This window comes from Triplophysa dalaica, chromosome 14, assembly GCF_015846415.1.
Source record: "Triplophysa dalaica isolate WHDGS20190420 chromosome 14, ASM1584641v1, whole genome shotgun sequence".
In the NCBI taxonomy this organism is placed as follows: domain Eukaryota; kingdom Metazoa; phylum Chordata; class Actinopteri; order Cypriniformes; family Nemacheilidae; genus Triplophysa; species Triplophysa dalaica.
The window spans coordinates 12439540-12465680 of NC_079555.1; the positions used below are offsets into that span (position 1 = coordinate 12439540).

The 26141-nt window shown below is 41.3% G+C and overlaps 2 protein-coding genes and 1 pseudogene across 2 annotated transcripts in view; 1 reads left to right on the forward strand and 2 right to left on the reverse strand.

Moving 5' to 3' along the window:
* The first annotated feature begins 7617 nt into the window (after positions 1–7617).
* The window catches only part of LOC130435844 (uncharacterized), a 476195-nt gene continuing 457671 nt past the window's right edge, over positions 7618–26141 (forward strand). The window contains exon 1 of the mRNA XM_056766693.1: positions 7618–7663. The gene's annotated coding sequence lies outside the window, so the exon portion shown is untranslated. The remainder of the gene's footprint in view (positions 7664–26141) is intronic.
* Positions 8583–11875, reverse strand: LOC130435830 (extracellular calcium-sensing receptor-like). The gene is made up of 6 exons (XM_056766681.1): positions 11667–11875; positions 11227–11515; positions 10397–11152; positions 10084–10311; positions 9593–9716; positions 8583–9481 (listed from the first exon to the last, which is right to left on the reverse strand). The coding sequence occupies exons 1-6, from the start codon at positions 11873–11875 to the stop codon at positions 8583–8585; spliced, it is 2505 nt and encodes an 834-aa protein (XP_056622659.1).
* On the reverse strand, positions 15797–19224 carry LOC130435839 (extracellular calcium-sensing receptor-like; annotated as a pseudogene).

A 26141-nucleotide genomic window follows, 5' to 3' on the forward strand; every position in this document is an offset into this window, starting at 1 on the left:
AAAATGATCTCCAGAAAAAAAAAATATTATTAGAAATAGCGTATGTAATCAATAAATGTATCAAAATATAGCACAAAAGAAGAGAAGCACAAAAAACATTGTCAAACTGAGGAATATTCTGTGTATTTTTGATGCAGGAAAACAAGTTCATGCATTTATGACTTCAATACTTGATTATTGTTATGCAGTAATTAGTGGTTGTCCTGCATCCTCATTAAACCAATTACAGTTAGTTCAAAATGCAACTGCTGGAGTTCTTACAAGGACTAGAAAATTTGACCACATAACACCAATTGTATCATCCCCACACTGGATACCCATTATACACTGTTCCCTATCGAAAGCTACACTCGATGCTGCGTTTCAAACGCTATGGGAGAACAGTCTTTGTTCGACCGGTTGTGAAGCACGTGTGTCAAACACGCCAAAAATTATTATATATAAAATTATTATATAATTTTATATTATATAATATTATTATATAATATAATTTTATATTATATGACGGACGCGTCATCAGGTTCCAACTTTGTCTTCAAGGACCGCTTTGTGTGTGCGTGTGTTGTGAGGGAGAAGTCTCCCTCTTTGTTGTTTTCAAAATCTTTAATATAAAAAAGATATAACCAAGATTCTGACACTAGTGACCAAGCACTCTCGGAGTTACTTAGCCTAGTGTAAAAAGAAGGAAAAAAAAACCATGACTGACTCGGATCGAAGATGTGTTCCTCCCTGTGAGAGGATCCTCTCCGATTTCGATAAGCATGAATTTTGCTTTGAATGCTTGGGGGTTGACCATGCCTCGGGACTTGAGGGAGAGTGTGAACTCTGTGATGTTTTTGAATTCAGAGTTCTGCGTGTTCGGCTCGCCTTTTTTAAACGAGACCGAAGCACCTCTTCCTCACCCTGTGGTTCGCGGTTTGTTTTTGCTGAGGCACGGGAGACGGATACGTCCGCTTCTCTCGTGCATTCGCCGAACCGCGGCGTCCTCGCATCCGCTTCTGAAGCGTGCCCCGGCACTTCTTCTGAGCCGGCGGAGGACGAGGTTTCCCTTGTTTCTGCAGGGTTAGATAGCTCCGCCTCGGGGCGTTCCTCTCGCAATATTAAAGCGGTTGAGGATCTACTCGGGGCGGTAACCAAGGCAGTCGACAGTTAAAGCTCGACTGGCCGCGGGAACAGGAGGCTCCCAAGAGTTCAAAGTTCAACGACAGATATCTGCCGGGTGGCTGGAGGGATGAGCCCCAAAATCGGGCTCTCTCATTCTTTGAGGATCTCCACGGCGAGCTGTCTCGCTCATGGCAGAAACCTCATTCCTCCCGTGTTTTCGTGCCATCAACGTTGATCAACGGGGATACACTGCGATGCCCAGGGTGGAAGAGACGCTGGCTAGCTATCTCTCCCCTGGGACATCGTCGTCCCTGGAAAAGCCTTCTCTTCCCACCTAGCCTTGCAGAGTCTCATCTGCGCTGGTGGGAAAGGCTTTTCAGGCAGCGGGTCAGGCTGGTGCTGCCCTGCACACCATGGCGGTTTTGCAGGCGTACCAGGCTGACCTACTGGATGATGTCAGCACTGGCGGGTTGATTGACGAAACAGCGTTTTCAGAGGGCATCAGGGACAGGGAAAGAGCCTTCCTCCTTGATGCCCCGATCTCGCCTTCCGGACTGTTTGGTGGTGCGGTTAATACCGTAGTCACCGGGTTCCGGGAAGCAAGACGTCACGAGGAGGGATTTGTCAAATATCTACCCCGCAGTGCCCAAGTGTCTGGAGTGTCTGCCACCCACTCCTGACCAGTTCCCCAGTCCCAACCAGGCACACAGTTTCGGGTGGGTCCAGTCTACCTGAGGCACAAGGTCCTCCGGCAGAGTGTGGCGAGTCGCGCCCCCCCTCGCAGAGGCAGGGGAGCGGCCCACCGTGCCCCTCAGGCCACCTCGGGAGGGTCGGACCTGAGGTGCCTCATCTCTTCTAAGAAGAGATCCTAAGATGTGTGCCCGGGACTCTGGGGGTGTTTGCCCCCCCCAAGGAGGGGTTCTTAAAATTCCAAGGGTAATTGGAGGCTCCCCTTCGGCACCGTCAAAGGGCTGCTTTGCAATCTCCGCCGCCATCGGGCGTTTCGGGGATTAGCGGGCTCAAAAAGAATGCTAGATGTTTGGTTGTCTCCTGCCATATCTCAGGCCGCCATACATCTGGCATCCCCCCCAATGAGAAGTGCCAGAATTGATACCCCTTTCGGAGAAAAGCTGGCAGCGTGGAAACCACTGCCAGGTATCTCTCCATGGGTTGAAAGAACTGTAGACCAGGGCCAGGGGCGTTTCCAGCATTGAAGGACATCCGGGGCTTAGCCCAGAACATTTAATGCAAATACAGGGATCACTCGAAGAGGTTTTTTTTTTTATTACAGTCAGTAACACTTTACTTTCAGTCAAAATACATCTTTAACATTATCTTCAAGGCAGGCTAATATCCTCTCAGTGCTCAACTGAGCACAACCTTTTTTTTGGATATGAAGAGCATAACCATTGCTCAACTGAGCATGATAACATTATACATCTTTAACATTATGCTCAATACATATAAACAGAGTCAACATACAACATACACTATTCACCTCTTGCTGTCTATCTGGTATGTCCTTCTATATTAGTTATATTTCTCTCTCATCACCTGCTGTAGTCTTTCTCATCACCTGCTGTAGTCTTTCATCACCTGCTGTAGTCTCTCATCCACTTGCTAGTCTTTCTCATCACCTGCTGTAGTCTTTCATCACTTGCTAGTCTTTCTCATCACCTGCTGTAGTCTCTCATCCACTTGCTAGTCTTTCTCATCACCTGCTGTAGTCTCTCATCACCTGCTGTAGTCTTTCATCACCTGCTAGTCTTTCTCATCACCTGCTGTAGTCTCTCATCCACTTGCTAGTCTTTCTCATCACCTGCTGTAGTCTCTCATCACCTGCTGTAGTCTTTCATCACCTGCTGTAGTCTCTCATCCACTTGCTAGTCTTTCTCATCACCTGCTGTAGTCTCTCATCCACTTGCTAGTCTTTCTCATCACTTGCTGTAGTCTCTCATCCACTTGCTAGTCTTTCTCATCACTTGCTGTAGTCTCTCATCCACTTGCTAGTCTTTCTCATCACTTGCTGTAGTCTCTCATCCACTTGCTAGTCTTTCTCATCACCTGCTGTAGTCTCTCATCCACTTGCTAGTCTTTCTCATCACCTGCTGTAGTCTCTCATCACCTGCTGTAGTCTCTCATCCACTTGCTAGTCTTTCTCATCACCTGCTGTAGTCTCTCATCACCTGCTGTAGTCTTTCATCACCTTCTGTAGTCTCTCATCCACTTGCTAGTCTTTCTCATCACTTGCTGTAGTCTCTCATCACCTTCTGTAGTCTCTCATCCACTTGCTAGTCTTTCTCATCACTTGCTGTAGTCTCTCATCACCTTCTGTAGTCTCTCATCCACTTGCTAGTCTTTCTCATCACCTCATCACTACTCATTAGTAGTAATGATTAGTATTATTAGTAATTAAATATAGATGAATCATCATTAAAGCTTCAATTTTCTCTGTTCCCGTTGTTCTGTGATGAACATTAATGACAGGCATCATCAGTGCTCCTGTCACTTTAAGAACAGCCGCGCATCTCACGCGATGTCCCGCGCATCTCATTTCCTCACAACTCTTTAAGTTCATTTAAGACGTTATTTAACTAATTATGACTCCTGATATGAGAATACTCAAAATCCTCTATGTTATTGTTTGTTCAAGAGCAAAAGAGAACTCGAGCAGGTGAGCAACTGTGAGCAGGAAACTGACGCGAGTCTGTCTGTGCGTGGAGTGTGTGTGTGTGTCCCTTGATTAGCTGACATAAGACGCACACACACACACACAGGACATTGGCATACAGCGCGTTCTCTTGTGTCTTGTCACGCTTGGAAGTATTTACATGAATAAGCGTGATGATCATGTAACGCTAAGCAAAATGGATATAAAAATGGACGCTGCGTTATTTGCGTTAAATATTTTTAATGCGTTAAGCTGAAAAAATGAATCGCCCGCGTTAACGCGTTAATTTGCCCAGCCCTAATTAATTTATTAAATCGATTATTGGACATTTCAGATCGATTCTGAATCGTTGCAAATGAGAATCTAGATTCTTCTGTGAATCGATTTTTTGGCACACACCCCTACTAACTTCTATCAGATGCTAGTAACATACAAGTGATGCTAGTACCCTAATAGCTAGTTAAACAAATAGACATACAGTGAAAGAAGACATCCAGATGATGATCTTTAGATTTAAAGGATTAAAAAAAATGAATTCTTACCCACTGACTTCTTTCCAAAAAATCCCCAAAGTCTCGTTTGCTTCATTTTTCCTGCCCGCTGTCTGTCGTTATTAACAACACTCTCTCAGACACTTGACTTTGCTGCTAGCTCCTCCCCTACCTGCTGCATATTCAACAGGAAGAAACGACAGCAAAGAAATGTAGCCTATACTCTAGGCTAGATTATTTTTAAGGTCTATTTTTACAGGCTGTATGCACTATGCAGTACGTGCAAAGCCAAAGCGCAAATAGGACAACTTATGATTTCGCGGGTTTACATAGGCTCAAAAAAAAAAAAAAAAAAAGGGTTTTTTTATTTTTTTTCTCGTTCGGGAATCGGGGCTACACTCAAAACATCCGGGGCTGAAGCCCCGGCAAAATCGGCTGGCTCCGCCCCTGACCAGGGCTACAGGATAAAATTTGCATATCGCCCTCCGCGAACGGCGTGGTCTTCACGTCCATGCAACCGGAGCGAACAAATCTGTTGGCACAAGAATTACAAACTCTGCTGGTTAAAGGGGCCACAGAATGTGTTCCCCTACTAGACAGAATTAGGCTACTAAAGCTGGTATATTTTAGATCGCAAAAAGGGATGGGGGATTGCGTCCGAAGACGCACATGTTCAAAATGCTGACAATCAAGATGATTATGTCTTACATTCAGTCCCACGACTGGTTCGTGAAGAACGATCTGAAAGATGCATACTTTCATAAAGAGATCCTGCCACAACACAGGAAATTCCTGAGGTTCGCTTTCGGGGGTGAAGCTTACCAATATCGGGTTCTTCCATTCGGCCTTGCCTTGTCACCTCCAGGGCAGCTGCATTTGAATTACATAGACGACTGGATGAATTTTAGCTCAGTCTTGCGAGTTAGCGCTTCGACATCAGGATGTCGTCCTATCTCATCTCAAAACTCTCGGGTTAAGACTCAACGCCACAAAGTGCGTTCTCTCCCCTACGTAAAATACAATGTATTTAGGGACAATATGGGACTTGACCGCGATGCAGGCACAACTGTCTCCTGCACGTGTTGAATCCATCCTGAGCACCCCGAGAAGCATCAGGCTAGGCCAGAAAGCTACTCATCACTTTCAAAGAGTTTTAGGTCTCATGGTGGCGGCTTCCACAGTGATACCTCTGGGATGCCTGCACAAGAGACCGTTTCAGTTGTGGCTCAAAGCCAGGGGGTTTTATTCAAGGGCCAACCCCCAGAGGCAGACAAGGGTGATGCGCCAGGGGCTTCTCACCCTTACTATGTGGTACAGACCTCGGTTTCAGACTTTAGGTCCCACTCTCAGTCCGTGTTGTCGTCGCAAGGTGCTAACGACAGACGCATCCCTTATGGGTTGGGGTGCGGTCTTAAATGACTGTCCAGCCCAAGGGATCTGGAGAGGTCATCTTCTCGATTGGCACATCAATTGCCTTGAAATGATGGCTGTATTTCTGGCCCTGAAATACTTCCTCCGGTAGTTACGAGGCTACCATGTCCTAGTGCGGGGGGGACAACCCTTCAGTAGTCTCGTACATAAATCAACAGGGCAGGCTGCGGTTGCGCCACCTGAACAAACTTGGCCCGCAAATCCTGCCCTGGGAAGAGGGCAAATTCTTGTCCCTCAGAGAGATTCACATCCTGGGGCATAGGAATGAGGGAGCAGACTTGCTGTCCAGACAAGCTGTGAGAAACGGGGAATGGAAACTCCACCCTGAAATAGTCAAACAAATCCGGAAAGATTTTATGAAGCGGATATGGAACTCTTTGCTATGCAGGAGACGTAACACAGTTCCCTCTACTTCTATGACTCATCCAGCTCCCCTGGGTCTGGACGCGATGGCCAATACGTTGCACAGACTGCGTCTTTACGCATTTCCTCCGATAGCTCTGCTCCCTGGAGTCCTGGCAAAGGTCTGTCAACAGGGCTCGCACCTCTTATTGATGGCTCCCCGTTGGCGAACCAGAATCTGGTTCTCAGACCTAGTATCCCTCCTTGACGACTCGCCATGGGCGATCCCAGTCAGGAGAGACGTATTCTCTCAGGCGAAGGGGACAGTGTTTGATCCCCATCCTGAGCTCTGGACCCTCCATGCCTGGCCCCTGAAGGGCACCAGCTGAGAGATGTCGAGCTTCAGCCTGATGTAGTAGAGACTACTCTAAGTGCTAGGCCTTCCTCCACTAGAAGGAGCTACGCCCCAACACGGAGCGATGTTGACAAATGGTGATTGGCAAACCATGCAGACCCAATTACTGCCAGATCATTTCAGTGTTGGAGTTTCTGCAAGATAAACTGTCCTCAGGGACAAGCCCCGGTACTCAAGGTTTATGTGGCCGCCATTTCGGCCTGCCACGCCCTGATTGAGGGGGTTTCTGTGGTAAACACCCTTTAGTCACCAGCTTTATTTGTGGAGCGAGGCGGCTCATGCCTCCTTCTAGAGGGACAGTCCTTCCATGGGACTTAACGACAGTGCTCGAGGGTCTAGTTAGCGCCCCCTTCGAACCTTTGGAGTCAGCGCCTGTCAGGCTTCTGACCTTTAAAAGGGTTTTTCTAATGGCAATCACCTCTCTTAAGAGAATCGGAGATTTGCAGGTGCTTTCAACCTCGCCGTCCTGTTTAAATTTTGCCCCTCGGATGGTCAAAGCTATTCTGCATCCTCACCCGAGTTATTTACCTAAAGTTCCGTTCTCCACCGTGCATCTGGTTATTCTTGAGGCCTTTTGCCCTCCGCCGTTCACGACGTCGGAGCAGGAACAATTACACCTACTGTGTCCAGTACGTGCTCTTCAGACTTACGTCCACCGCACTAGCTAGTGGCGTAAATCAGAGCAACTTTTTAAATGCTATGGGGGCCGCAACAAAGGGGCGGCTGCAACCAAGCAAACAATATTACATTGGGTGAGGGATGCTATTGCTCTATCCTATGAGGCGCGCGGTCAAGCTTCACCTCTAGGAGTCAGAGCTCATTCCACAAAGGGGGTTTCATCTTCTATGGCCTTAGCAAGAGGTGTCCCCTTGCAGCAAGTGTGTGATGCGGCGGGCTGGTCCTCTCCGCACACATTTGTTAGATTTTATAGTCTGGATGTCCATACCTGGATCACGTGTCCTGGAGTCTACATCCCAGAGTCGTATCTGAGACCTCCTCTCGGAGACACTTTCAGTGCGGCGGCGTTGGTATTCTCGTTCCCATAGCGTTTGAAACGCAGCATCGAGTCTAGCTTTTGATAGGGAACGTCTCGGGTTACTTGGCTGTAACCCTGTTCGCTGAAAAAGCGGGAACGAGATGCTGCGCCTCAATGCCGCACTGTAGGCGTGCCCGGACGTCCTTTCAGACAAAGTTGGAACCTGATGACGCGTCCGCATTCACGCGTATTTATAACCGGCAGGTGCAGGTGTAATTAGCCACGTCACCTGCCGAGGTTATATAAAGCCAAAATAATTGTTGGCGTGTTTGACACACGTGCTTCACAACCGGTCGAACAAAGACTGTTCTCCCATAGCGTTTGAAACGCAGCATCTCGTTCCCGCATTTTCAGGGAACAGGGTTACAGCCAAGTAACCCGAGACGTATTCTATCATGCTTTCTAAGATCACAAAACTCCGAACATCTGATAGTTCCTAAAATAATTAAATCCACCAAAGGGGTTTGAGCTTTCTCATATGAACAGTAGCACCTTAACTCTGGAATAGCCTTCCTGATACTATTCGAGGGTCATACACACGCTCCCAATTTACATCTAGATTAAAAACAAATATTTTCACCAAAGCATTATAAATATGATGCATGACAATATTACCTCTTGTTTATAAATAAATTAACAGCAGCTACGCTAATTGTTCTCTCTCTGCACTCCTCCCCTGCCTCAGGATACCCATCCCGAGGTAACCACAGATTATGCCGGATCAAGTAGGACCACCTGGTGTCATCACTTGTAAGAGCCTGCCGATTAGAGTTGAGAGGTTCTAAAGTTCATGCCCCATTCTGTCTCAACACAACGTCTCCTTCCTTCCATCAGGGAACTAGGGTTACAGTTGTAACAGAGATGTTTTTCTAAAATGGGAAACCTTTCATAGTAAATTCATTGTTAGCAACAGACAGACTTCTTCTTTATTATTGCGGTGAAGAAACATTTAATGAATACTATGAAAACAGGGACTACATGCTGTTTATTTATGTTTTGATCAATTTTTGAGCATATATTTACTTGAAAAAATTAAACAATACAACCACTGCAACATTAATATTTACATATTGTTTTATTTTTCAGTAGGGTTTAGCTTTTTCCCATCAAATGTTGTTTTGTGTTTTTTTCAGGTTTAAACAGGATGATGTAACATTTAGGTGCAAATATACAGAATAATAAACCAAAGCTTGAGGCTAAAATAGCAAATATCTCCACAGCTACAGTAAATTTTCCAGGAGAACTGACATAAGATGGAATAAATGTGATCCAGACAGCACAGAATATGAGAATACTGAATGTGATGAATTTAGCTTCATTGAAGTTATCAGGCAGTGTCCGAGCCAGAAAAGCCAGAATGAAGCACAAGAGTGCCAGTAGACCAATATAACCCAGTACAGCCCAGAAACCAACAGTAGAACCCAGACTGCACTCAAGAATGATCTTCTCTTTATAATATTTTATATTTTTATAGGGAAAAGGAGGAGATATTGTTAGCCAAAGCACACATATGAGAATTTGTATAAGTGTAAATGCAAGAACACTGAGTCTCTGTTGGGGAGGTCCAAACCATTTCATGACATTACTTCCTGGAAAAGTGGCCTTAAAGGCCATTAACACAACTATTGTTTTCCCTAGAACACAAGAGATACAGAGGACAAAAGTGATCCCAAACGCTGTGTGACGTAACATACAGGACCACTCAGTGGGGCGACCAATGAAAGTAAGTGAACAGAGAAAACACAGAGTCAATGAGAAGAGCAGCAGGAAGCTCAGCTCTGAGTTGTTGGCTTTTACTATGGGGGTGTCCTTCTTACTGTAAAACAGAACTGTGACCAGAACAGTTATTCCTACTCCAAACAGTGAGAAAAAGACCAGCACTATACCCATAAATTCTGTGAATGACAGATACTCTACAGCTTTTAACACACAAACGGTGTTCTGAGTATTAGACCAGAAATCCTGTGGACACTGCTTACAGTCATTTGAATCTGGGAAAAAAAAGTTTGATTAGTAGTTATAAAGAATATATATAAGTAAATATTTTAATATTGATAACCAAGTGCATTGTCTTTTAAAGTTTGATTTGAGCTGAAGTTTACCTGTTTCATTACTGATTTCTCCATCTGCACATGGAATACAGTCATAACAGCAGACAGGTCTTCCTTTCTGTACAGCCTTCCTAGTGCCTGGAGGACAACTCTCACTGCACACAGACCTTGGCTTCTACATGGACATATGTTCAATCATTTAGAGATGGAAAATGTTTTGCTTTTTTACGCTGATTTTTTGTGAATACGTTTTGGAAAAAAAACATAATTTAAAGTGCCGTTTTCAAAACTACATCATTTGTTAAACAGCCACTCCCTCTGCTGTTGCATTTTTGCCAATGCCAGTTAATGAAATTGCCTTGGAAACATATTGGAGAGAGATTCTATGAATTTCTTAACCTCCCTATTTCCATATATTGTAACCGCATAATGTGCCTGTCTTATTCAATGCACTGCCTGATTTCTTTTAAATGATATCATACTGTTCTCCCATTTTACAAGACAACCAGATTATTGTCATAAACAAGTTTATTCTCATTTACCTCCAGCTGTCCTCCAGCCCATATTATGTTTTTATTGTTAAGCACAAAGCGCTGGTCAGGTGGCAGTGAGGCATCATAGTAACCCACTGCTTTAAACTGAATTGATCCATCAGAGTCCTGCTGCCAGTTCACAATTTCATACAGGGGAACTATGCCTCCAAACCTGTCAAACCACACATTATCTCCAAACTTTACAGTGAAATTGACCATTTTCAAAGCCTCAGCCACCTAGTGAAAAGACAGATTTGAAATATTATAACTAAGGTAAGTTAACATATGTCTACAAGACTGTCCCCTTTTCATTTTAGTTTACCTGCTGTGGTTGTATTAGCAAGTTTTTCTCACAACCGTCTTGTTCTTTGCATTTGAGTAGACTGTGTAATGCATGAGCCATGGTATACACGGCTTTGTAGACATTACTTGCATATCTTTGGTCAGGAATATCATCATTGTAATTCTTTAGAACAAGCAAATGCTGATATCGGCTGCAACTTAACGCAAATTGAGATGAATTCCCCCCTCCCACCGAGCATGGAAAAGCGTTGTCCCAGAATGCTTTTATAACATAATCTGCAAGTCCTTCAATCTGTATTTTTCTTACTGCAAACCCAAGTGATCCTCCAAGCAAATGAAAGCTTCTTGGAGTGATGTAATCTTTTGCAGTTATCCATGCTTCTGAACCAATTATTTGGAGGCCTGTAATGTTCTGAATACTTAACTGCTCAATTAGTAATCCCATATCAAGAAATGAAATATATGCAACAATAACTTTTGCAGTTCCTTTTTTAATAATGTCTACTGCTTTTTTCATTTTTTCAGTCTCCGTACGGTAGTATTTTACAGAGTACTCTATGCAAATCCCCTCCTGCTGTGCTGTTTTCAGAAATCTAGCCATTCCATTGTTTCCATAATCATTGTCACTGTTCACAGTTCCAATCCATGACCAGCCTAAGTGCTTGACAAGAAGTGCAAGTGCTTCACTGTAGTAATAATCACTACCAATAGTCCTAAAAAGAGATGGGTAATCTTTCCTATTACCGAGACATTCACATGAGGATGAGTGACTTATCTGAAAAATTAAACAGGAAAATCATGAAGCATTTATTAGTCTGGTATTTTGCGTAAATTGCTATTCCCTCTTACCACTGGGATTTTAAAAGGTCCTGTGGTTCTGGATACAATCATTGTGTTGGTAGACTCTGTTTCCCCTATTATAGCATGTATAGGAGTCTGTCCATTGCATTTGCCTCCTGCTTCAAACTCTTGTCCATTCATTAATGTCATAATTGCACCCATTGTAGAGAGTCGTGCACCACAGCTATCAAAAATTCTGTATCCAATAGTAACATTTGGGAGCAAAGTATCACTTTTGTTAATCTCCTCAATGGCAAAAGTCAAAGTTTGAGCAATCCGAAAATCTCTTAGATTCACACTGTGAAGATGTTAAACCAAAAAAAGAGCGGCAATAAACATAGATAATGTGAATACATTTGCATTTATGATATTCAGTTTTTACCCATGGCAGTAAACAGCATAGTCATAAATCATTTTTCATGAATTCAAACAGTTTTAACATTACAAACCTGGAGCATGTAATGAGCTGAGGCTTTTGTGTAAACTGAAAAACAGGTAATATTTCTTTACTGTGAATTGAAAAAAGTGCTCCAATAATTAGGTCTCCATCCTTAAACAGCAGTGGGTATTTTGGGTCTCCCATCATTTGGCAAAATGTGTTTTCTGCCTTTGCATGAAGATAATGGAAAAGCAGGAGTGTGTACAAAATGAAAAGCATCCCCAAGGTTGAGTTAAATGCAGCTATCAAATGCAGTATAGTTCCGACACAGTTTGTGCATTTTTATAGACATCATTATCATGGTTGAATTGTTGTGAACATATCCAATGACTTCTTAGGGGAGGCCATGAGACAGTCCAATGAGGAGTGAGAGGCTGTTTTCCTTGTACTAGATTGTAAATTGAAAGAAACTGCAGTTTATGTATCTAATTGGTAGTCTTTGTGTTATTGAAAGTTGATTTTCACATTTGTTATACTTATACATTTATGTTTCCTTCTTTTACAAAAGTATTAGTCTTAGTATATAAGTTCCAGTATGAAAATTATACCATTTGCGTCTTAATATATTTTTCCCTGTTTAGTGAATTATGCAGCTTATTTACTTCTTGTAACATTTGTGTGTTTCATGAAATGTGTGGGGAGAACCCAATTGCAGGCAGCTGGGAATGAGGGGTTTAAATAGATATTTGTTATAAGAATACATACTCTACAAAAATGCAAAACAAAACTCACGAGGGGGAAAAAAAGACAGGATAAACTATAAACGAAAACAAGGACACGGACTGACTAGCCTAAGAAAACAAACACTTAGCACAAACACTAAACTGTACTAACTAGACATGAAGTAACAGGAACTTGGCAAGACAAGGCATAGCAACACAGTACATGAACAGGTACAGGTACAGGTACAGGTACAGGTACAGGTACAGGTACAGGTACACTTACAGGTGGGGGGACTGGCTAGCAACATGCTGGAGGTGTTGGATGGGGAATCCAAAAACGCCCTCCGTCCACACCTGCCGCGGAGGCTAGCCGGTGGTGGAGAGGCTGCCTTGGATGAGGTGGAGGGTACGGAGAGGCCAACGACCCCAATCTACAAGGCCTGGCCCTCCGGGATCGTCGCCAGGGAAGATGGAGGTTCGACTGGAGGTAAGGGCCAGGACTTATCCCGGATGGCCAGGACCCTCACCACGTCCTCGAAGCCCAGAGGCTTCAGCAAACAAGTCTCACTGGGAGTGAGGGGTTTAATAAGGCAGGTGCAAAAGAGAAGCTTAAGGTCTGCCTCATTGAACTCCGTCCCCACTGCTTCTATCAGGAAGTCCCGTGCAAAAGTATATAGTCTGCCGAACAGGAGGTGGGCTTGCTCCGCTCGCAGAAGACCATGTTCGGCATCCATGGTAGCCTGCTGGGTTCAGTTTTGGCTCATTCATTCTGTCTTAAAATATGTGAGGAGAACCCAATAGCAAGGCAGCGGGGAATGAGGGGTTTAAATAGATATTTATTATAATAATACAGACTCTACAAAAAGGCAAACCAAAACCCACGAGGGGGAAAAGAAGACAGGATAAACTAGAAACGAAAACAAGGACACGGACTGACTAGACTAAGAAAACAAACACTTAGCACAAACACTAAACTGTACTAACTAGACATGAAATAACAGGAACTTGGCAAGACAAGGCATAGCAACACAGTACATGAACAGGTACAGGTACAGGTACAGGTACAGGTACAGGTACAGGTACAGGTACAGGTACAGGTACAGGTACAGGTACAGGTACAGGTACAGGTACAGGTACAGGTACAGGTACAGGTACAGGTACATCATATAGGAACAGCCACATGGTACAATGAACGAGCACAGGACAATGAACACAAGGATGTTTTAAAGGGGAGAAAGACAAAGGATAATTATCAAGGAACCAGGTGACGGGGATTAAACACTAAGGGAAGGCTAACAAGACAAAAGGGCGGGAAACACCGACGAGACATGATAAGCACATGCCAGCCAATATATAAACAAAGCCATGTCTTTCTCACACAAAACCCAAGGCAATGCCATGACTCCTCCGCTGCAAGACCAAGAATAAACATGACATGATAGGGGAATCATGACATTGTGTAAACAAACAGGACACTCTAAAACCAGTCGTGTTAAGAACAATACATTTGGTCTTGAGTTAAGGACAAAACATTATCTTGTAACACAACTGTAAAAAATAAACAAAATGTGTTAGGATAACACAAACAATGTGTTAAATTGACACATCATTTTTAAGTGTGTAGAAACAACACATTTTAGCCTATTGGACACACTGTTAAAGTTTATGTTTTTCTCTACTTGACAATTTTTGCTTTAAAGAATAAAATATTTCATACTCTAAATAAAGTGAGCTCATAGACTTCATAGCATTTTCGCTTTAGGTTGCCATTTCTATTATACAGTTAAAAACTGAAGCTATATATATTTACAGACAGCATAACCAACCTGATCTAATGGGAATCTGATCTTAACCATTTTTATGATATGGCTTATTTGCATGAATTCTTACAATGCGAATCGTACAGAAGGGTACGATAATAAATGAAAAGTTATACTAAAGACCCTTCAACAAACCCACCCCTAAACCTTACGTCAGTAGCGAGAAAGAAAAATGTATTAAATTATAAGAAGGAAATTCTACGAATTCAAACGAATTAGCCATATTGTAAAATAGTTTACTGTACGAAATCCTAACCACAGTGCAGATAAGGAACCAACACTCGTTAAATGTACAGTGCCTTGCAAAAGTATTCATTCCCCTTCATTTTATTCACATTTTGTTATGATGCTGCCTTATCTTAAACTTCTTTAAATAAAACAAAATACATTTACATCTACACTTCCTGCACAATAATGACAAAAAAATGGAGAACTGAAATAAGTACTTTGCATAAGTATTTATACCCTTCTCTGGGACACTTGAAATCTAGCTCAGAAGCATTAGATTTGCATTTTGATGTTTCTACACTTAGAGTGCAGTTAACCTGTGGCAAATTTAATTGAATAAGTATTATTTGGAGTGGCAAATTCCTCACAATAAAAGGTGCAACAGCTGAAAATGCATATCAAAGTATAAACAAGAGATTGTTGCCAGTAGAACTGCCAGTAGAGCTCTGAGACAGGATTGTATCAAGACACAGATCTGGGGAAGACTTCTGAAAACAATCTGCTATATTGAAGGTTCACAGAAGCATGTAGCCTCCATTAATTCTTAATGAATGAGGTTTACCACCAGATCTCTTACTTCAGCTGACCTCCTTTCCAAACTGAGCCATCGATGGAGAAGGGTCTTGATTAGAGTGGTGACCAAGAAGCTGATGATCACTCTGGTTTAGCTCCATGATCATATATGGAGATAGGAGAAATTTAAAGAAGGACAAACATCACTACGACACTCCACCATTGGCTAAAACAATGCAAGTTGGCTTATGGACAACTCTGTCTATATCCTTGAGTGGCCCAGCTAGTGCTTGGGCTTCAACCCAACTGAACATCTCTGAAGAAACCTGAAAATCTCCATCTAATGATGATCGAATGATGAGTTTGAGAGGTTCTGAGGAGAAGAATTGCAGAAAATTGCCAAATGCATATGTGTAAATCTTGTCACATCATACACAAAAAGATTTGAGTCTGTAAAGGTGCTCTAATCCTCTTCTGGGTAAAGGGTATGAATACTCATGCAATGTACTTTTTTTATTCTAACAAATGAGCAAAGCTCTCAAAAAAATGTTTTGTTATTGTTGTGCATGGAGTGTTGATTACTGTAATAAATAATAATTTAAAATACTTTAATATAAGGCAGCACCATAACAAAATGTAAATTAAATAAAGGGTACTGAATACTTTTTAAAGGCACTGTATATTATTAGTGTTATATTCTAAATTATGCTTATTTGAAGATATACTGTAAATGTAAAAAGATTTCTTTGAAAAATAGGTTTGTGTGTAGGTTGAGGGATAGGGGGTAGAATCTATATTTTTGCAGTATAAAATTATGTCTGTGGAAAGTCATTTGTGTTAAGTTGTGTATTTTTCTTAATAAACAAGGAAACATTGTACGGTTCTCCAGTTTAGTTTATTTCTCAGTTGGACGTAATTTATGTTTTCCCCATCATATGTTGTTTTGTGTTTTGTTCAGGCCTAAACAGGATGATGTAACATTTAGGTGCAAATATACAGAATAATAAACCAAAGCTTGAAGCAAAAATAGCGAATATCTCCACAGCTACGGTAAATTTTCCAGGGGAACTGACATAAGATGGAATAAATGTGATCCATACAGCACAGAATATGAGCATACTGAATGTGATGAATTTAGCTTCATTGAAATTATCAGGCAGTGTACGAGCCAGAAAAGCCAAAATGAAGCACAAGAGAGCCAGCAAACCAACATAACCAAGAACAGCAGAAAACCTACAGCAGAACCCAGACTGCACTCAAGAATGATCTTCTCTTTATAATATTTCATATTTTTATAGGGAAACGGAGGAGATATTGTTAACCAAAGCACACAGATAAGAACCTGTATAAGTGTAAAGGCAAGAACACTGAGTCTCTGTTGTGGGGGCCCAAACCATTTCATGACATTACTTCCTGGAAGTTTGGCCTTGAAGGCCATTAACACAACTATTGTTTTACCCAGAACACAAGAGATACAGAGTACAAAAGTGATTCCAAACGCTGTGTGACGTAACATACAGGACCACTCAGTGGGGCGACCAATGAAAGTAAGTGAACAGAGAAAACACAGGGTCAATGAGAAGAGCAGCAAGAAGCTCAGCTCTGAGTTGTTGGCTTTCACTATGGGGGTGTCCTTCTTACTGTAAAACAGAACTGTGACCAGAACAGTTATTCCTACTCCAAACAGTGAGAAAAAGACCAGCACTATACCCATAACTTCTGTGAATGACAGAAACTCTACAGTCTTTAAAACACATTTATTTTTCTCAGCATTAGACCAGAATTCCCCTGGACACTGCATGCAGTTATTTGAATCTGGAAAGAAAGTTGCGATCACTATACTTAGAGACAAAAAAGAAGATTACATTAGTTATGAACTCATTTTGATAAAAAACTGTACCCTGAACAAAAGAAAGAGAACACAAAAAGAGCAGCTAGCAAATTTGCTTTGTATCTTTGACTGTGGCTGAAGTTTACCTGTCTCATTACTGATTTCTCCATCTGCACATGGAATACAGTCATAACAGCAGACAGGTCTTCCTTTCTGTACAGCCTTCCTAGTGCCTGGAGCACAACTCTCACTGCACACAGACCTTGGCTTCTACATGCAAACATAATGAATATTTTAATAAAATCAAGAGATAACAATCTTCGGAACAATAATAACACTACGGGTTATGTCATGTTATTAATGTTATGAAAACAAGAATGAATACTGTGTATGCTCACAATAGTATACTTTTGCTCAAACCTAGTTCAGTTACACCTTCTTCTTTCATTATAAACATGATTTTACATGGGAATAACATTTTTGTAATTAACTTGGGGGTTAAAGGTATTTTAAAAATTAAAAATTGTATTCATTAGGTTCAGACATTCCATTAATTCAATATTTTCAGAGACTATAGACGACCCGATCAATGTCATTTACCTCCAACTGTCCTCCAGCCCAGATGATGTTTTCAGTGTTAAGCACAAAGCGCTGGTCAGGGGGCAGTGAGGCATCATAGTAACCCACTGCTTTAAACTGAATTGATCCATCATAGTCCTGCTGCCAGTTCACAACTTCATACTGGGCTACTGTGACACCAGTGCTGTCAAACCACACACGATCTCCAAATTTAACTGTAAAATTTACCTTTTTCAGAGCCTCAACAGCCTAGTGAAAAAAGACATTATGAGACATTTGCCACTATTAGACTACATAATTATACATTTTCTTTATAGATCATTGTTTTACCTGCTGTGGATGTATTTTCAGGTCTTTGTCACAACCTTGGTTTTCTTTGCACTTGAGTAGACTGTGTAGTGCATGAGCCACAGCATACACTGCTTTATAGACATTGCTTATATATCTTTGCTCAGACACATCATCATTGTCATTTTTAAACACAAGTAGATCCTGATATTTACTGCAATTGAATGTATACTTAGAAGAGTTCTCATCTTTATGTGAGCATGGTAAAGCCGTATCCCAGAATGCTTTAGTAACATATTCTGAAAACCCTTCAATGTCAATTTTTTTTACTGAAAATCCCAAAGACCCTCCAAGCACACGTAAGCTTATTGGAGTGATCAGTTTCTTTGCAGTTATCCATGCTTCCACACCAATCATTTGGAGGCCTGTAATGTTTTCGATATTTAGCTGCTCAAGTAAATTGTTCATTTCAAAGCCGGTAAGAAATGCCACAATCACTTTAGCAGTGCTTTGTTTTATTACATTTACCACTTTTTGGAGTTTTTCGGGTTGTGTTCGGTAGAATTTCTCAGTGTATTCTACACAAATGCCTTCCTCCTGGGCTGTATTCAGAAATATGGCCATTCCATTGTTTCCATAATCATTGTCACTGTTCACAGCTCCAACCCAAGACCAGCCGAAGTATTTGACTATTTTTGCAATTGCTCTGCTCTGATGATAATCACTAGCAATAGTTCTGAAAAAAGAGGGGTAATCTTTCCTATTACTTAGACACTCACATGTAGCTGAGTGGCTTATCTGAAGAAAGGAAAAGTATAAGAAATGTCAAAAGAGTCTGGAAATTGTGTCAATTTATTTGCTGTTATTGCCTCTTACCACTGGATTTTAAAAGGTCCTGTGGTTCTGGACAGAATCACTGTGGCAGAAGACTCTGATTCTCCAATGACAGCATGTATAGGAGTCTTTCCATTGCATCTTTGACCTGCTGCAATTTCCTGATTATTCATTAATGCCATAGTTGCACTTACAGAAGAATGTCTTGAAGCACAGCTATCATAGATTTTGTAGCCAACAGAAACATTTGGGAGTAAAGTTTCATTTCTGTTAATCTCCTCAATAGCAAATGTCATAGTCTGAGCAATACGAAAATCCCTCAGATTCACACTGCAAATTCAGACATATAACTAATTAACTACATTGCAACTACATACAACAAAACAGATAAAAAGATGAAAGAGTAAGGGATATTTAAATGTACTTTTAAAGTTTCACTTAAAATTTAAATATCATAATTTTTTATTTTTAAATTTCGTATGTCATATGTTAATAGATAAGTTGTATTTTTAACATTTTGTATTTAGTTGCCTACAATGTCTACCTTACTGTTACTATAAATATTGCAAATATAACAAACCTAGAACATGCCATAAGCTGAGGTTTTTGTGTAAAATCAGTTGAAGACAATGTTTCTAAACTGTGGATTGAAAAAAGTCCTCCAATAGTTATGTCTCCATCCATGGACAGCAGCGGGTATTTAAGGTCTCCCATCTTTTGACAATGTTTGTTTTCTTCCTTTGCATAAAGGTGATGGAAAAAAAGGAGTGTATAAAGAAAAACAGGCATCCCAAAGATTAAGAGCAACATCCAAATGCTTATGGGCTGATACAATATTTGCACTTTTATACACGAATATGAACGAATCATTGTAAGGATAGTCTATGACCTCATAGGACAGGGCATGAGCCAATAATGGAAGAGTCATGTTATTTGAATAATCTAATTTCACTTGAAATCAAAGTGTCATATACAGTGCTTAGACATTCCTTTTTACTCATGTAGTTAGGAACACCTAAATATCAAACCAACCTTGTGTATCGTTTGTAATCATTGCACAGTTAACTAAAATTATTTGTTTTCTATTTGATTTAAAGATTATTTTAAAAGGAGTATGGCCCATTTGAACAACAGAAGTGCTCGTTGAAGCAATGTGTCGATTCTTCTGGTTACGGTTATTTCAAAATGCTGGAATCGTCCTAAATGGCTCTTATAATGAGTTCCACAGAATGATTTTAAAATCCAGACATGTTCAGAGACAGAAGAAATTTTGATGACTGCTGTTATCAGACTTTTACAAACTCAGTCAAATTTAAAGTTTTAATCCAATAAAGTGAATCTGAGGAAACCGTGGCTGGAATACATACAGTATAGGTGATTATTTCACAACACGATTTCACTCAATGCTCTAAATTGTTGATCACAATGCTGTAGTGTGATGAATAAGATTACCACAAGCATTTTTTTATTTCTATTATTTGTATCGCTGTTCTGTGTAATTTTTCATATTCTTTAATTTAATGCATTTTTTTCACAATTACGGCTATATATAATTTATATTCAATGTAGTCAAGCTTTCGTTGCATTACTCTCCTAAGATTGTTAATATCATTACATGTCTTTTAAGAAGTTACCATGTATTCAGCTATTTTTGTCATGATTCCACTATCATGTCATGTTTTATTCTTGTTTTGTTGTGGAGCCATGGCATAGCATTTAATTGTGTGGTGGGAGTGATACAATTTTTGCACCTATTTGGCCATACCTTCTCTCGCTACGGTCTGCGTCTTTGTTCCCATCATCTCGTTCCTCGTAGCCTCTCCTTAGTGCTTAATCCCCAGCACCTGTTCCTCGTTAATGATCCTGTGTTTGTCACCCTTTAAAACATCCTCATGATCATTGTCCTGTGCTCGTTCATTGTAGCTGTTTTGTAGCTGTTTGCTGTCTTGTCTTGCCTTGCCTTGCCTTGCCTTGCCTTGCCTTGCCTTGTTCCCGTATCCCGTGTCTAGTAGGTGTTAATTTAGTGTTTGTACCAGTGTTTTCTTTTTCTAGTTTAGTTAGGCTGTGTTCTTGTTTTTGTTTATAGGTGTTCAAGTCTTGTTTTCCGTATGGTGGGTTTTGTTTTGTCCTTTTGTAGTGTCTCTTATGTATAATAAATCCCCTTGTTACCCCTACCGTCTGTCTCTGCCTGCATTTGGGTTCTCCTTCCATGTCTTCAATGCCAAACCGTGACAATTTTAAAGACTGAAATAACAACACACATAACCAATAATAATAATAATCAATCACACAGAAAATAACCATGGCTTTACTACAAATAAAAACCTTGCACTATACCATTATTTTCCTGCACATTATTTTTGTCATGACCTGTCACAAAGGAGACAGAGATTCAGATGCGAGAAATCAAGGTTTATTAAACAAGACAGAAATAAATAACCCACCAGGCACCAGCAGCACAGTCCAGCAATACACGAGAGGTTACGGGGAGAGGACTCGACCTGCCGACACTCTTAGAAGATTCACAGGTTAAACCACAAAGGGGGATTCCTTTTAGACGTCGACTCAGTCCACTGGAACCACGGGAGGTCGCAGGGAGAGGACTCGACCCGCCAACACTCCCGGAAGATCTGTATTCCACCACGCCGGAGAAATCTATCCACAGAGGCAGAGTGAGAAGCTGTGGGTAATCCGAACCCGAAGAGAGTTCAGGGCTGCCGGGTTCCATCAGTATGCCTGGGTGCAAACAACCGAGAGGTCCGGGACGCCAACAGAGACTGAGGACCAAAATTATGATGATAGCAAAAACCAAGGCACTGCAGAAGGCTGAGAATAATAGAACTAGGACTGAAAACCAAGACTTAGACTGAAGACAGTGATTTAACCAGGACTAGAGACTAAGAGTTAACTAGGACTGTGATGAGACGAGGTTCGTCAGGCTTAGCTGTAACACACAACATTCTGACACAAGACGAGAGGACGAAAGGGAATAAAGAGGAAAGTCTACAAATTAGGAATAAGACGGCGTGGAATTGGTACTTCTCCGCCTTGATAAATAGTTGATTCTCTAAAAATCATGCACGCAAACCTCGCAAACTTGTCGGGAATGTTCCTGGAGAAAGGCGGAAAAAAATCGTAATTTCATCCAGGTAAACAAAGACAAATAGATTGATCATGTCGCTCAACACATCGTTAATGAGGCCCTGGAAGACGGCAGGTGCCAAATCTGAATAGTAAAGCGACTTGTCAAAGGGTGTGGCCAGTGCATTGATGTTTTCTTTAGGGCACATTAACACTCCTGTGGAATCGGTGAATGACCATTTGTGGTCAAGGGGCATCATAACTTCCCTCCTGTCAAAAAGCATGGGATAAGCTACATTCAGGTATTTTAGTGGTTTCCGGCCGAGGTGCAAAATCGAGAGAGAGCAACAGCACCCCCTTGAGGTGTCCATTTTGTCAAAGGTGGGGCCGCTTGCTGCATTTCTTAGCAACAACGCAAAAATGCATAGGGGGCATGGGGCATCCGTTTGGTTGTTACGATCCATTCTCCCCACTAAGCGTCTAATGGCTCGTTGCTCCCATAGGGCCAAAATCACGCGAACCCACTAAATCACCTTACTTCTAGACGTCGACTCAATCCACTGGAACCACGAGAGGTTGTGGGGACAAGACTAAGTAGGCAAGAAATACTGGGGTGGTGGACTAATTCTCTTTATGGAGATTATACTAATTGTATTATTTTTGTATTATACTGCTGTTGCGTCCGAATACGCCTACTTACCTACTATGTAGTACAATGTCCGTAGTATGTCCGAATCGTCAGTATTCATAAGAGAGTGGGAGAGAAATTCCCGGATTTAGAAGTACACAGCGACAGATACTTGAGATGCTCCATATCCCATGAGCCCACGGGACAGAATACCACGCACAGCTCGCATAAATTCCAATTGATCATCATCCACAAAAGAAAAACCAAGACAAAATAATAATGGACTATCAAAAATATAGTCCATTATCTTAATCCAGCCACTTGCTCAGCCCCTATTGGCAATCTCGAAACCTGCGCATAATTCTTCGTTTTTTTGTGCAGAAAGTACAAGATATCAGATATCACCTCTCTCCCCCCGATATGATTCATTCTCACCAGAACACTCCTAGTAATTTCACTAGTTTTAAATCAATGACTCCATCTCAATTCAGAGCATTAATTTCTAAAATGAAATTTACATATTGCCAATCCGATTTAATGTTTGGCCATTTGCTTAGAGAGCGGTTGGACATCATTAGCCCTGCCCTTTTAACTATTATAAACAGCTCCTTGACTAGTGGCGTTTTCCCAGAGTCTTTTGAACACGTTTCTGTACAGCCCCTGCTAAAAAGATCTCACCTCGATCCATCTGTTCTTAGCAACTACTGGCCGTTTTCTAAACTCCCCTTTATTTCAAAGGTTTTAAAGAAAGCAGTGTTTTCACAGTTTACTTCATAGCTGAATGCTTTTAACATTCTGGATAAATTCCAATCTGGTTTTAGAGCTCTTCATAGTACAGAGTTGGCCTTGCTTAAAGTTATGAATGAACTTTTGTTGTTCATTGATTCATGATCATCTGCCACTCTAACACTGTTATATTTGAGTGCAGCCTTTGACACTATAGACCATGACATCATCTTGAATCGACTCAAATATGAAGTAGGTGTTTAAGGCGTTACAGAGGCATTACAGTGGTTCACCTCTTATTTAAAGGGTAAGACTTTTTCAATTTATATCAGTGTTGTTCACCTCACGTCTCCGTGTCCCCTGATTGCCTAGAATCTGCGATCTGCTGTTTTGTTCGCCCACCACTAGAGGGCACAATTCACACAACAGACTGTCAAATCATGACCTGGACTTCACATCCCAGAAGGCATTGCACTGATTACACCTAAGGCTGCGACTCATTACATGTAGTCTATTTTAACAAACACTTTCAGTTCCTCATTGCCTAGTCTTGTATGTGTTTATCAAAGAATTCATTGACAGCATCGTGATGGAGCCAAATTCTATTAACCCAATCGGGTTATTTTCTTTTTTTTAACATTTACAATTACATTTACATTAATGCATTTGGTAGATGCTTTTATCGAAAGCTACTTGCATTGTATTATAATTTTTTTATTCTGATTATGTGCAATCCCTTGGGATCAAACCCATGACCTTGGCATTGCTAGTGCCATGCTCTAACCACTGAGCCACAGGAAAGCTTGTTTAGTCTTAAAGCCTTGGATTTTTCGCCTCGACTTTTCGTTTGGATTATTGGATTATAGCAGAAGACAGACATCTGAACCTGTAATTTCAGCCTAATGATCCGACGGTTTCAGCATGCATCTCAGCATGCCTGAATGACATCTCCAGTGACATTCGGACTCAACTCGACCTTTCCATCCAACTATTTTCTTCAACCATTACTCGTTCCAGAATGGCCAGAAACCCGTGAGTGGCAATTGGTGATCAGCTGAACCTCACAGATCATGTTGCCAGCACCACCCGGTCCAGTAGATTCATCTACAATAATAGGATAATTAGACCTTTCCTGTCTGAGAATGCTACGCAAGTTCTTATCCAGGCTCTTGTCCTGTCCAGACTGGACTATTGCAATGCTCTACTGGCTTGTCTTCCAACTTGTTCAACCAGACCTCTTTAGATGATCCAGAATGCAGCTGCAAGAGTGGTTTTCAACGAGCGAAGAGAGCGCACATCACTCCTCTCTTCGTTGGACTGGCTTCCTATAATTGCTCATATCCAATTCAAATCTCTGCTCTTGGTCCACAAAACCACCACTGGTTTGGCACCCCCATATCTTCACTGGCTAATTCAGATTTATGTACCCGCCCAAACAATCAAACAACGTCTTGTGATGCCGTCCCAAAAATCAAATTTCTTCCACCTCTTCTACTTCTTTTCTACTTTTCTTCCTCCAACATTGCAATAATACATGAAAGAAGAACTGTTCATTTTGAGTTTTGAAAAAACTTTTTATACCATGTAATGCTTTTCTATTGTTTTATATGATAATATCATTCATGATTTCTGAAATTGATGTAAATAATCACATATAAATCTGACATCAACTGCTCCAACGCTTTTGTTTCCTAGGCTCATACTGTGTAAAAAACTTCAGCTACTCTGCATGCACACAGGTTGGCAAGCGTGCACCAGACACTGTAGTTATGATGCATGGAAAGCGATTATATTTGTAGTAGCTGGGATCATCTCTCCAATTGATCTCTATGTGGTGCATACATTGTCAGGGTTCTGCCGTTGAATGTTTCTTGGTCTTGTTGCAGAACCAGGATAGGATCCCTTGTTTCTTGTAGAGAGAGAGTTTTTTGGGCTCTTTGTACGCCATACTCTCTCTCTGAGTCTCGTCTGTGTTTCCCGCCCTTTCGTCTCGTTATTGCTTGTTAATTTATTAATGACCCGCACCTGTCCCCTCTATATTTTTATCCCATATATTGACCTCGTGTCTCTTGTCAAGATTTCGGTGGCTGGGTAGCCTACACCGACGGCTGGGCAGTGCTCTCTGGCAGCTGGGCAGCAAACAAGAAAGCCGGCTGGATCACCGGCAGGACAGGACAGGGAGTAGAGGCCCGGGTAGCAGCTGGGATGCCGGCACGGATCTATGGCGGGAACAGGCTCCAGTGGCCTCAACCCTGGAGGGGAACACTGCAGCCTCAACCCTGTCCGTGTCATCACCATCCATATACCTGACATACATGAGGAAAATGTGCCACTCAAGCGTGCGGCATCGAATAAGTTAAATTATTAATTTGGTAAATATAAGCAATGAAGCGGCTGGCTGGCTGCGGGATAAATCACTCGGTAAGACACTTCGCTAAAGCTCCCGTATTGAGCATTGGACAGGATCTAAGGCAATGCCATTTAGAGCCGCAATATACTTTATGGGGCCCCACCACTAAAACCACACTTATTATAAGCATCGGGAAAAAAATACCCAGAATATGTAAATGTATATAACCACATTTTGGATTGAAACAACCCAGCATAGGTATTTAAGTAAACTTTTTATTATTATTAGTCATGCTTGCGAATGGGCTTCTTCACAATCTTCATAGGAAAGGTTGGTTTTTAACAGTTTGTTTCAAAGGGAATTTGTAAGGTTTTCATTATTTACTGATGTTTATTTTAATGTTTTATATGCCGTCGTGTGCCATTTAACTGATCAATTTGTGCATTAAACATGGACAGATCTTTCATCCTCATTTATTTCAGATAACATACTTAAATTTCAAGTATTTAACTATTTAACAATTTCAAGATTTTAAAATATAAATATTTTTTAATATTAATAATATTTCTACAAAAAAAAAATATTTCCCAACCACTGCGGTTGATTTTTTTCATTACCACCGCGGTGGTAAAAAACTGCCACCCTCACAGCCCTACTCGAGCGGTACTTTGATGTCATGGGGGTTGGTTCATTTTACTTGGCTTTGAGTAGACTCTGCTGATCTTGTCAAGTGGTTGATGTCCTTAGGGCACCATCGTGTTGACCCTGGGAAACATTTAAATTTAATTTATTTAAAAGTAATCTAACAACCAGGATAAGGTCTTTCTAGAACTTTCTAGTTTAGCTCCAACTTGGCTCAGCACACCTGTTTGGAAGATTATAGTCTGCTTTGTGAGACACTGATTAGCTGTTCAGGTGTGTTTGATTAGGGTTGAAGCTAAACTT

Excerpts from the sequence above, each read along its gene's own strand:
- LOC130435830 (XM_056766681.1), bottom strand. The coding sequence starts at position 11,875 with ATGCTTTTCATTTTGTACACACTCCTGCTTTTCCATTATCTTCATGCA. Across the intron at positions 11,516-11,666 it reads CAGCTCATTACATGCTCCAG|TGTGAATCTAAGAGATTTTC; the intron begins GTTTGTAATGTT and ends ACATCTTCACAG. Across the intron at positions 11,153-11,226 it reads GACCTTTTAAAATCCCAGTG|ATAAGTCACTCATCCTCATG; the intron begins GTAAGAGGGAAT and ends TTAATTTTTCAG.